This window comes from Centropristis striata, chromosome 6, assembly GCF_030273125.1.
Source record: "Centropristis striata isolate RG_2023a ecotype Rhode Island chromosome 6, C.striata_1.0, whole genome shotgun sequence".
Classification (NCBI taxonomy): domain Eukaryota; kingdom Metazoa; phylum Chordata; class Actinopteri; order Perciformes; family Serranidae; genus Centropristis; species Centropristis striata.
Genome location: NC_081522.1, coordinates 33,958,209 through 33,969,864, shown reverse-complemented (window position 1 = coordinate 33,969,864; position 11,656 = coordinate 33,958,209). Strand labels below are relative to the sequence as shown.

Here is an 11,656-nt window from a genome sequence, read left to right as displayed (position 1 = left end):
GATCAATGCTTTTGATTTAAAAAAAAAAAAAAACAGGACTGGTTCTCAGAAAAACTCTAATAAAAAATGTCCTTAATATTGTCTTTCTGTGCGTCCCAGTGGCTTATCGGTAGAGTGTATACCATTAAGGCATAGTCCTTGCAACACAGGTTCATGTCTTTCTCTATCTCTATATCTCTACCATTATCAAATAAACCTGAAAATGGCAACAAAAACTTATATCAATTGTGTATATATATATATGTATATATATAGTCATTCTAACGTTTAGTTAAACCATTTGACACTTTGCAAAAATTTTCCTCAAATTACTTAAATTTCAGTCAAAACACACAGATGACCTCAGTCCTGATGGAAACAGGTGTCCCCTCCTTTGTGTCTCTTTGTTGTGAATGAGACAGCTCCCCCACCTCACCCCACCCTCTCTCCAGTCAGAATAAGCAGACAATGATGCGTGACTCCCATGAATATTAAATGTATGAATATATTTCTAAAGCAGCTGAGCGTTTCAGTCTGCTTTCTTTAGCCCGTCTCATTGATTTAATGTGTGTGTGTGTGTGTGTGTGTGTGTGTGCGTGTAGACAGCCGGGGAGGCGGTAAGGAGGCGTGGCTCGAGACATTTTTCACCAGGTCCGGAGACAGCCGACCTCTGACCTCTTAAGTTGTCGCAATATGTTTTTTTTTCACATTGAGTTGTTATTAGCTTTGTTAGCGTCGTAGCAGCCAGGCTGCTGGTAGTTGAGGGTTGTTAATATCATTGAAGCATGTTGTGTTTAAAGAAATAAATCAGACACACACATACATCATTGTAACCATGGAGCGTTTGCTGGTTGATGTGTAGGGTAGCATGCAGCTTACTAGTGTAGCATACATATCAACACAATAAACTTGTCCTGGAGAGTTTTAACAGTGCTGTGAAGGTGCAAGTTTCTTTTAGATGATGCTACACAAGCAGTTTCCCCCAGCTTTCAGTCTTTGTGCTAAACTAGGCTCCTCTTCTTGAAGACTTCCACTTGATATGGTTCGGATTGTACCAAATTACTCAGCTTCTTGTGTACAGAAAAAAACACAATCCAAAACAGGATTCAATCATTCATTTTGCGTTGTGTTTAACAGGGGAAGATTGAAGGGGCATGACAGCGATTATGATTAAACCTTATGATCAGGTTCGAGGAAGATTATAAAACAATTATAACATGTCTTTTAAACAAATGTATGTTTAACAGGAGTTGAATGCATAAAAAAACATATCAATTACCATCCAAAACATGTGAAATTGCATTGACTTAATAGGATAATAGAATCAATAAGGATGTTCTGTTTTCAATACACACATTTGTTATACCTGCGATGTCTGGATTTCCTTAAATGTGTCAGTTAGGTTGAGTGTTCCTTTAAGAAAATGAAGAGCAGAAATACCACATGAATGATAAGAACCAGAGGAACCAGAGAAACCAGAGGGGACCCTGGTAGCCTACATGTTACATGTTTTGTCCCCTTATAAAGTCAGAGGGGCCCCAAGGGACAGCTGGATGACAACCAGCTGACAACACTTTGTTGTGCGCTCAGTTGCACAACAGCAACCACCCCCACCTCTCCATTCTCTTCAAAGGTTAAAGGTCAGAGGGTGTTCGGGTTCGTCTGGAGACATAATAAGGAATATATATATATATATATATATATATATATAAAGAATATATATATATTTATATATATATAAAGAATATATATATATTTATATATATATATATTAATAATAAATTATGAAATATATATAAATACTCTTTTCACTTTTCTGTGGATGAATTGAAGGTGAGTTTGTTTTCTGTTATGTCATTAAATATGAATTATCATTTTTGTTTATTCAGACTGTGTTAGTAATTTTTGCTCCACTCTTTCCACTTGTTAGTGTTTTTATTTATTTATTATTTTGTTTGTTTATAAATTTATTGTTTATTTATTAATCAATCAGGGGCTGTTTAGTTACTTTGCTGTTCATTGTTGGAACAAACTGCCAGTAGATGTCAGATTTTATACTTTTTGAATGCAGGAATCTCTCTTGTATCAGAATATTTCTACATTGTATTGCTACATTCATTAAGTGAAGCATAAATAAGCTTATCGTCACACTGTTAAAATAATCACCTAAGTCATTTTTTGTCAAAATTGTTTTTTTTTTTTGCCAAAATCATCTCCTCATGACGCCGGCCACCTATGGTAAAATCTCCTACATCCTCAGTTGATCAGATCATGTGATTTTACCCCTTTAAGACCATCACTTCTTTGACAATTTGCCACATTCATAGGCATCAGATAAGAACCTAGCAAAGAAGAGCTAGAGGGAGATTGTTTAGTTATCAGTTCAGTTTATCAGTGTTTTATTGTTGACACTTTACTCTAAGGTGTCTACATAAGAGTGAAATGAGCGTGTCATAAACATGACATGGGATGTGTCATGAACATTAATGACACTTTGAAGTAACATAATGCTCATAATACTTGTCATGTCATGTTTCTGACAGGCTTGTGTGACTCTTATGTAGACACCTTCAAAATAAAGTGTTACCATATCTTGCTTAAGTCATAAAGGCATGTTCAAAAATTGCCTAAGTAATTTATTTCTCTTAAGTTACATAATTTACACACAGTGTTATTACTATGCCAATAGCCATCCTTTGTTACATCCTTTTTGAGTGAAATGATCAATAAATGTCATATGTTACACTTTTGGTGAAGTTTTTTGTGTTTCCTGCAAAACTTGAAAAAATGAGTTGGGCTATTATTAACAGGGGGACGTTATAATGTAAAAATCTGGCGCCTACATTTCCCACAATGCACTTGGGCTGACGACAGTTGTTGCGCATATCCGGTATGTTTGGCGCTAGTGGCAATGGACGGTTGCAGTGGTTAAAGTAGCGTTAGCTTAGGACTGGTTAGCTCCCGTCTTTTATATATACATTCTTTATTGTTATTATTATTTTAAACCTTCAGTTTAAGTTTAGTTTTTTCTCCTTTTTTTTTTTTTTTTTTTTTGATTTATTTATTTTTATTATTATTATTTTATTATTATTTAGTTAAACTCAGGAATGTGTAAAGTCCCGGTCCACACTCCATATCAGTAGGTGGCGGTAATACACCAAAAAGTTGTTTGTCAACCGCCATAAAACAACACAAAGAAGAAGAAGAAGATGAGTCGACGGCGCCATCTTGTGTTCGGACCAGTCTATGCATAGACATATGTCTATGAGTCTATGGTGCGGAAACTGACGTTGCTGTGGTAGGAGATAGTTGCTGTTAGATGTTGGAGCTCCTCACAGTCCGGTTGAACTTTAGACCGTTCATAAAGCATCATATAATGTCAGTCAGAGTTCAATTACCACGGGCTGTAACAATAACCTGTTATAACACCAACTGCCAAGACACAGTTCACAAACGTGAAGCTACGTCACGGCTCTGAGGTCTGCTCTCATTCAACTAAGGTACTGAATGATTCTTTCTTGTTTTTGTTAACTTATATCAGCAGAGCATATATTCACAGACGAGTACAGTGACCGTAAATAATACATTTAGCGTCCCCCGTCCAAGTAACTTCTCTGTCTCTGTAAATTATTTCTGAGGCTTCTGTGGTTGAGTTCAAAGTGCGTGTCAGTGGTGGCTACATTTACTTTAGTACTGTAAATGTAGCTGTCAGTGGTGAAATGTAACTATGTAACTACATTAACTTTAGTACTGTCAGTGGTGAAATGTAACTATGTAACTACATTAACTTTAGTACTGTCTGTGGTGAAATGTAACTAAGTAACTACATTTACTTTAGTACTGTCTGTGGTGAAATGTAACTAAGTAGCTACATTAACTTTAGTACTGTCTGTGGTGAAATGTAACTATGTAACTACATTTACTTTAGTACTGTCTGTGGTGAAATGTAACTATGTAACTACATTTACTTTAGTACTGTCTGTGGTGAAATGTAACTATGTAACTACATTTACTTTAGTACTGTCTGTGGTGAAATGTAACTAAGTAACTACATTTACTTTAGTACTGTCTGTGGTGAAATGTAACTAAGTAACTACATTTACTTTAGTACTGTCAGTGGTGAAATGTAACTAAGTAACTACATTTAGTTAAGTACTGTCAGTGGTGAAATGTAACTAAGTAACTACATTTACTTTAGTACTGTCTGTGGTGAAATGTAACTAAGTAACTACATTTACTGTAGTACTGTCTGTGGTGAAATGTAACTAAGTAACTACATTTACTTTAGTACTGTCTGTGGTGAAATGTAACTAAGTAACTACATTTACTTTAGTACTGTCTGTGGTGAAATGTAACTAAGTAGCTACATTTAGTTAAGTACTGTCTGTGGTGAAATGTAACTAAGTAACTACATTTAGTACTGTCTGTGGTGAAATGTAACTAAGTAACTACATTTAGTTAAGTACTGTCTGTGGTGAAATGTAACTAAGTAACTACATTTAGTTAAGTACTGTCTGTGGTGAAATGTAACTAAGTAACTACATTTAGTACCGTCTGTGGTGAAATGTAACTAAGTAACTACATTTAGTACTGTCTGTGGTGAAATGTAACTAAGTAACTACATTTACTTTAGTACTGTCTGTGGTGAAATGTAACTAAGTAACTACATTTACTTTAGTACTGCCTGTGGTGAAATGTAACTAAGTAGCTACATTTAGTACCGTCTGTGGTGAAATGTAACTAAGTAGCTACATTTAGTACTGTCAGTGGTGAAATGCAACTAAGCAGTTACAAAACAAGCTTAAGAACCAGTGTTTCCACAGGATTGAATGAGACTAATACCTCTTTTCGAGCAAAGCAGTTCCTGGGCCTATTAAATTATATTATTCTGTTTTTGTCTTTCGTATTACTAGTGGCAAATATCAGCAGTAGTCAAATGAAAGGCATATTTTGGAATGATTTATCTCAATTGATGGATAACACATGCTTAAAAGAACCTCAAATTAAATTTAAAAGCATGATAGCTAAATTACAGTCAAGTTATTGTGCAATGAATTATCTGATTATTGAACAAATCATTTGAAAAACTCTGTGACTTTTCGACTATTCAAAATACCTGTTAGTTGCAGCCCTATTTGAGATACACAAGAAGGACAGTATTTGAGTTGCGAGTTTCAGACTGGCCTAATTTTTATTTTCACGCTCAGTGCCCACATTGTGGAAATAGCAAATGTACTTGGGCCCATCAGTGTGAGACATTGGCATGTTCGTCTTGAATCAGCCTTGTGCTGCAGATTGTGTAAATAAGGCCAATTTATCTGCCTCTGCTTATTTTATCTGTCTGCTTTGTTCAGGATGGACAGGAAGCAGTGTTGTGTGAAGCTGTCGGTCCAGCCATCCAGAGGGCTTGTGGATGAGAAGTTTATCATCTTGGTCCAGAAAGTCTTTCCTGGTTTCCAGCTGACCATCCAGGCCCTCCACACCTGTGAAGATGGACACAGCTGGGAGGCGTTTGCTCACTACACCGCCAATGCTACTGGGACTGTAAATGGTAATTCAGGAAAATGGATATAGAAATGTTTGCAGCCTTGTGAAGTTTGTAAACTACAGAAAAATACATTTTGTCATGAAACTATAGAATTGCATGGAAAGGAATGGTCATTGGCTTGTAAAGGAACAACTGAAGTCTTTGCATAGGGACCATGTTCTGTTTGGAGTACTTTGACTGTACATTTTGTTGATAAAACTTGGGTGAATGGGATTCAGTGTTTTTACTGTTTTTTAATTTTACTGTATTCTTTAAATGGTGTACAGCCACTTTAACCCATTGAGGCCTGAAAAACCGCTGGGCGATTTTAAAATAAGCCTCTAATTTTCTGGAAATTCTGGAAAAAAAAGTGTCAACTCTTCTACTAAATAATAGATTTTTCAGCCTCTGTAGCAGATAGAAATGGAATTCAAAAAGTATTTGAGAGCTTATACAAATACTACAAAACAACGTATCCGCTTTCCAGGCTTCAATGGGTTAAATGAAGAATGAAAATACTTTATCCATGACCGTATAAATTGTTAGTTTTACATCAAAATGAGAAAAAAATGTGTTCCTCTCCCTTTGCAGTTTCAGAAGATCCCAGTCTGGGCGGGACATATTCTGGAGTTGAACCGATGGGTCTACTCTGGAGCCTCAGACCAGTTCCAGGCAGTAAACCTGGGCTCCGGTAGGCCAACAAAGATAGGGTTGACAGAAATTGCCCAATTATTACCTTATCAGTTTCCGAATCAACTTTCCCCCATCAACCCCCAGGATGAGGAAGATCAATGTCCAGACTCCCATGGTGGTCAAAATCTCTGTGTACCAGGGTCATCAGACTGAGGGCTTGGTGGATCAGGTGCCACTGGCTGGTGTGGTGGTGGAGCGCTGGTACATGGCACCTGGTGTCGCCAGGATCCCGATCACAGAGGATGGACTCACTGCGACCCTTTTCCTCCCCTCAGGTAGGACCAGAGGCTGAATAAACACAATAAATGTGGAAAAGTACGTTTAAAACACTCAAACATGTTTTCCATCAAATGTAATGCAGAATAACTTCTAAAATGAACAGTATTGTCGCGTAAATTGTAAGCTGATTTCAGTGTTTGACTTGTCTGAAGGACCAGGACCTTTCCCTGGCGTCCTGGACCTGTGGGGGGGTGGAGGAAAGTTGGTGGAGTACCGCGCAGCACTGCTGGCCTCCCACGGCATCGCTGCCATGGCCCTCGACTACCTGACACCTAAAGTGGTCAGGGAAACTGGGAAGATGGTGGACAACACATACTTTGAGGTGAACTCGATTACTGAATTTAAAAACCATCAACGTTAGTTGTGAACAGCCCAAAATAACAGAACATGATCAACACATAATGTACATTTTTATGATATGAGTTTAAAAGTCTTTGCTGGCGACACCAGCATCTGTGTCTGTTATCTCTGTGTGTTTTTATGTGTCAGTAAAACAATGAAAACACTGGTTCAGAGGTTAATCCACCTCTACAGAGCCTGGTGTTGCAAAGATAAAAAGTGGAGGAAATGTCATTCAGAGGCCGAGACGGACATGTTTTTTGTAAATTCAACTTTCTGATAGACACTGGGAAAAATCTGATAGTCTAGGTCTTTTGCTTATTAGAAAAGATTCAGGGTTTGAGTTGATATTCATGGTAATGTGAAATATGCAAATCCACCAGAAATCACACTAAAACCATTTGCAATTCTATAAAAAACAATGACGACTACAGAAGGCCTATGGAGTCCTGGAGCGGCATCCTCAGATCTTCGGCAGCAGGATCGCCATGTTGGGTCTTTCCTTTGGCACCTCTGTCACCCTCAGAATGGCTGTTTACTCCAAAGTTATGAAGGTAAGATGGCGATAGATTAAATAAAGTTTACTTTTGGAATTATTAATTTAACTATTTTTTTGTCTATTAAAGTGCATTCTGATTTCAAGATTCTGTCTTTCTTACCATATATAAATGCGATGTGTATGTGGTCTCCTAGCTCAGGTGTGCAGTGTGCATTAATGGGAGCCATGTGCAGCCGGTTGATGGATCTTTGGAGCAAATATTCAGTTACTTAAATGAGTAAGTTGATCTACCTTTAGTTACTATAAGATCTGTGTCCAGCAACTGAACATTTACTCAACATTTCAGATTGATGTTTAAAATGTCCTGCTGCCTTTCCTTGTTCATAGAGAATAAACACAGAAGACTTTAATGACCCCATAATCTTTCTTCAACTCTCAGGCATAACTTTGCACTTTCTGTGACACACTTTTCTGTATGTTTTTTTTTCCAATCAGAGGTGCTGCAAAGACTCAGGTCACCAAGGAGAACCATGTAATCTGGAGAAATCTAGTGCTGCCCATCCCCACAGACCCCTCACTCAAAGTGGATGTGAGTACCACCAGACAGAGTTTATCTCTGCATTCTTCTTAAAACATGAATTTATCTGTTATGTATCTCCGTCGATAAATGATTCCATGGGTGATGGTAGCTGTTGTAGAAATTTTCAGCTGGTGATGAAAGCTGAAATTCTACGATGGTTTTTCTCTGAGCAGGTGGGAAGACTCCAGATTCCTCTGTTGCTGGTTGTAGGTGAGGACGATCAGAACTGGGCCGCCCAAGAATCTGCACTGGATGTGAGTTCACTGACATTTGACAAACCTACCATAAAGGTTATAAGAGACTGACAAATCATCTCCAAGCAGTGCAAATAAAAGTAAAAGAAAAAGAAACACTTCAGGAAAACATCTGGGAGACAAGAGATTAATTGTGTGTAATTGTTTTGCCAAAATGCTTTGCCAACAGTCCTCTGCACAGCATATTTATTAGCCTGAGGGTCAAAGTTCAAGACACGATGTTAAGATGACGTAAGATGTCCCAATTGCACGCAACAGTAGGTCCTTTGTAAAGGCAGCTGCTTGACGTACTAAAAGTAAGTATGTGATTTAGAACCCAGCTTTGGTTTGATACTTTGTTTTTCAGATGAAGGAGATGATGGAGCGGGCCGGGAACAGTCACCTGCTGACTGTCCTGTCGTACCCAAACACCGGTCACCTGATTGAACCTCCGTTCACGCCGTTTGCCCGATTCAGCAACTTCCGATCAGCTGGATCATCTGCGATGGGTAGGTTCATCTTCAGACTCAGAAGCTGTAGCTCTGAATGATTAAAGGTGCAATTTGTTGGATGTGGCCAGATTTGTAGTTTGAAACATTATAAAAATGTATTCATCAAAACGTTACAGAATATAACATAGTGACAATGTTGATGTTTTGTCTAAAATATCTATGTATTGAAGAGATATCTACTGAAATTAACATGCAAATATCCCTTTCCTGTTATGTAACACTCAAAAGACTCTGTGTTTCACCAAAGTGCCGTCATTTTTTACGTGTACAATAAACGATGGCAGCCACTATTTCATTCAAAACAATGATGGTGGAATAAATACCCATCAGGCTGTTTCTCGTTGTAGAGACAGATGTTGTACACTGGTGTTGGTCGCACAAATGTACATCATGTATTTTCCGTCTTGCCTCGAATCAAACTGGCAGTCTTGTAAAGACTAGAGAAACTGTTTACAAGTACAGTCCATTGTCGATTTAACAATTATCGTGGCTTAAAACGGCAGTCTGAAAGGGGGTACTGTATGGTGCAGTCTGCCTTCAGAGAAGATGAAGAAGTAGTAGTTTTGTTTACAACTAAAACTAAAATGAATATCTACACTCAAACTGAAATTCTGCGTTAAAGAGACTGTAGCAATGGCTCAGTCCCTGTACTCTCACATTGGAGTGTATAGAGAAGGAGAAGTGAGTCATGTGAGCTGGGACCTAGTTCAGATCAGTTTATGTAGAGGCCTTCATGCTATTTTGGGAAGTTCACAATACATTTTTGTGTACATTGTCTGGTTTACTGTGTTTCTGAGTGTGCACAATCTTGATGAATGTCATCGCTGCATTAACTAAATCATGCAAAACTTGCACAGGGTGAAATACTGCCCTCTGTTTTTTGGAAAATGTCGGCATGTAATTACAAATTGCGCCTTTAAAAATGAAGGTGCCAAAGTCAGGACTTAAGTTTTGAGGTTTAACAGTGTTTTGGTTGTCTGTTGTCTTTGCAGTGATGGCTCTGTGGGGTGGAGAGGTGGTGGCACATTCTCGTGCTCAGGAAGACGCCTGGAGGAAGATGCTGAACTTTCTGAAGGAGAATTTGTATGGCTGCACAGATTCCCACTGAGGATTATAATCGCTAAGTTCAGGTGCCTCTGGTTTAGGAAGTAAAAGCACCATTGATTTTTCCCATACATAATGTGACTTGACTTAAAATTAACAATTTTTATGGTGAAATCATCAGAACAAAAGATGAATTACTGTGCTAGAAAGTATCTGGTATAAAGTATAATAATAGTAATCATGATTAAAAACAAGGCAGCTTTCACAGAGGCAAAATTAAAAAAAATGTACATTAAAAAAAAAAGAAAATGACATTTACAAACAACAAGCAATTAAAGGGAAACAGAATAGACAACTTATATGAAATAAGATTTTAAATATGATACAATAAATACAAGTAAATGTAACAGTCCAGAAATAAAGTGAGTGCATTGAAAAGTTGTAACTTGCACCAATTGCAAAAATGTCTTTACATAGAACAAAATAACTGAAGAAACAAAATAACATACATATGTATTTCATACATTCATCAATCTATCTGCATACACGCCTACTATGAATAGCCGCATGCAAACAAATTTACTAAGCCTTTTGATAAAAATACATTTTCAGAAGTGATTCAAACACATTCTGATTCATATACTTGAGAGATTTTATGGCTGATTTCCAGAGGATAGCCCTACACACGGGTGTGTATGTGACCTGCTGAATGAGTGGATCTACTTCTACATTTGCAGAACGAGCCTGTTTTCAAACAAGTCAGGCAGACCTGAGTGTTTTGTCTTACATCTCAGTGGGGATTGACACATTTGATTGAATGAAATCCTATTTGATCCGTGTCTTGGTATTAAAATTATTCACATAACAGACTGTACAATTTACTATTCCTGTAAACACACAATATCAAACAAATCACATTGACCCAACATGGTCAGCCATATACTAGATTTTGACCTAGTCTTGTTTCATGATAAATTACTTAAATCATTAATCAATTATCAAAATGCATTTTCTGTGGCGTGATTCATAAAGACATAGATCTGTTCCAGAAAACTTTTTATATTCTGCATATTGTACCATTATTAAATGAATAAAATCCAAAATGAAAAAAGGTGTTTGGGAATAATTTCCATAAACACTAGAAAGACATAAGTCTCACATTGCCACTGACTCTTGGTTTTACACATTTTTTTTAGTTGATGCCTCCAGGAATCTGACCACCCTGATCTCCTTGATCACAGACTTTTTGGGTCTTTATACTACAAATTCTGAATTTCTCGTGCAAAACTGACACTAGAGGGGTATGTTGCACATAATAGTTTGATTATTAATAATAATAATGAGAATTTTCATTTGTAAAGCACTTTTCATTGTTAAGAGCCATCCCAAGGTGCTACAGAGTACAACAAGATTAAAAACAGGTTCAAAAGCCAAAGTACAACGATACATTTAAGAAAAGTTTTTTTAAAGAGAAAGGTTTTTAGGCCTTTCTTAAAAGAGTCTGTTGTTTGTGGAGCCCTCAGATGGTCTGGGAGTGAATTCCACAGGAGAGGAACGGCTGAGCAGAAGGCCCGATCACCCTCAGTACAGACCTTCGTCATTTTTATATACGGTTGTGTGTCGTCAGCGTAGCAGTGGAATGATATTCCATGCTGGTTTATGATGCGGCTTTGGGGTAGAGTGTAGAGGGTGAACAGGGTTGGGCCGAGAACTGACCCTTGAGGGACAGTCTGTGTCTCTGACTTTGCCCCTCCCAAGGAGACATATTCTGTTCTTCCAGACAGGTAGGACTGGAGCCAGCTCAGGGGGGAGTCAGAGAGTCCAATGGTGTGGTGGAGGCACTGAAGGAAGATGTTGTTGTCGACTGTGTTAAAAGCTGCAGACACATCCAGGAGGATGAGGAGTGATGGTGAACCAGTGTCAGCCGCCATCAGCAGGTCATTGGTGACTCTGACCAGAGCTATTTCAGTG

General features: G+C 37.9%; 1 protein-coding gene across 2 annotated transcripts; it reads left to right on the top strand.

The window, feature by feature from the left end:
• Window positions 1-3,256: 3,256 nt before the first annotated feature.
• On the top strand, window positions 3,257-10,806 carry LOC131973457 (peroxisomal succinyl-coenzyme A thioesterase-like). 2 transcript variants are annotated; one of them, XM_059335461.1, is made up of 11 exons: window positions 3,257-3,479; window positions 5,334-5,530; window positions 6,098-6,197; window positions 6,284-6,474; window positions 6,631-6,800; window positions 7,252-7,371; window positions 7,511-7,593; window positions 7,812-7,905; window positions 8,070-8,150; window positions 8,497-8,638; window positions 9,634-10,806. In XM_059335461.1, exons 2-11 carry the CDS (start codon window positions 5,335-5,337, stop codon window positions 9,747-9,749), a joined length of 1,293 nt encoding a protein of 430 aa, XP_059191444.1. In that variant the 5' UTR covers window positions 3,257-3,479; window position 5,334; the 3' UTR covers window positions 9,750-10,806. The 2 variants fall into 2 exon arrangements, with proteins under 2 accessions (XP_059191444.1, XP_059191445.1); XM_059335462.1 differs by having other exon boundaries at window positions 3,261-3,277.
• The last annotated feature ends 850 nt before the right edge of the window (window positions 10,807-11,656 follow it).

Bases quoted from the DNA above. Each gene is read 5' to 3' on its own strand.
- LOC131973457 (XM_059335461.1), top strand. From the start codon at position 5,335: ATGGACAGGAAGCAGTGTTGTGTGAAGCTGTCGGTCCAGCCATCCAGA. The intron at 5,531-6,097 runs GTAATTCAGGAA...CTCCCTTTGCAG, and splicing joins TGCTACTGGGACTGTAAATG to TTTCAGAAGATCCCAGTCTG. The intron at 8,151-8,496 runs GTGAGTTCACTG...TTTGTTTTTCAG, and splicing joins CCCAAGAATCTGCACTGGAT to ATGAAGGAGATGATGGAGCG.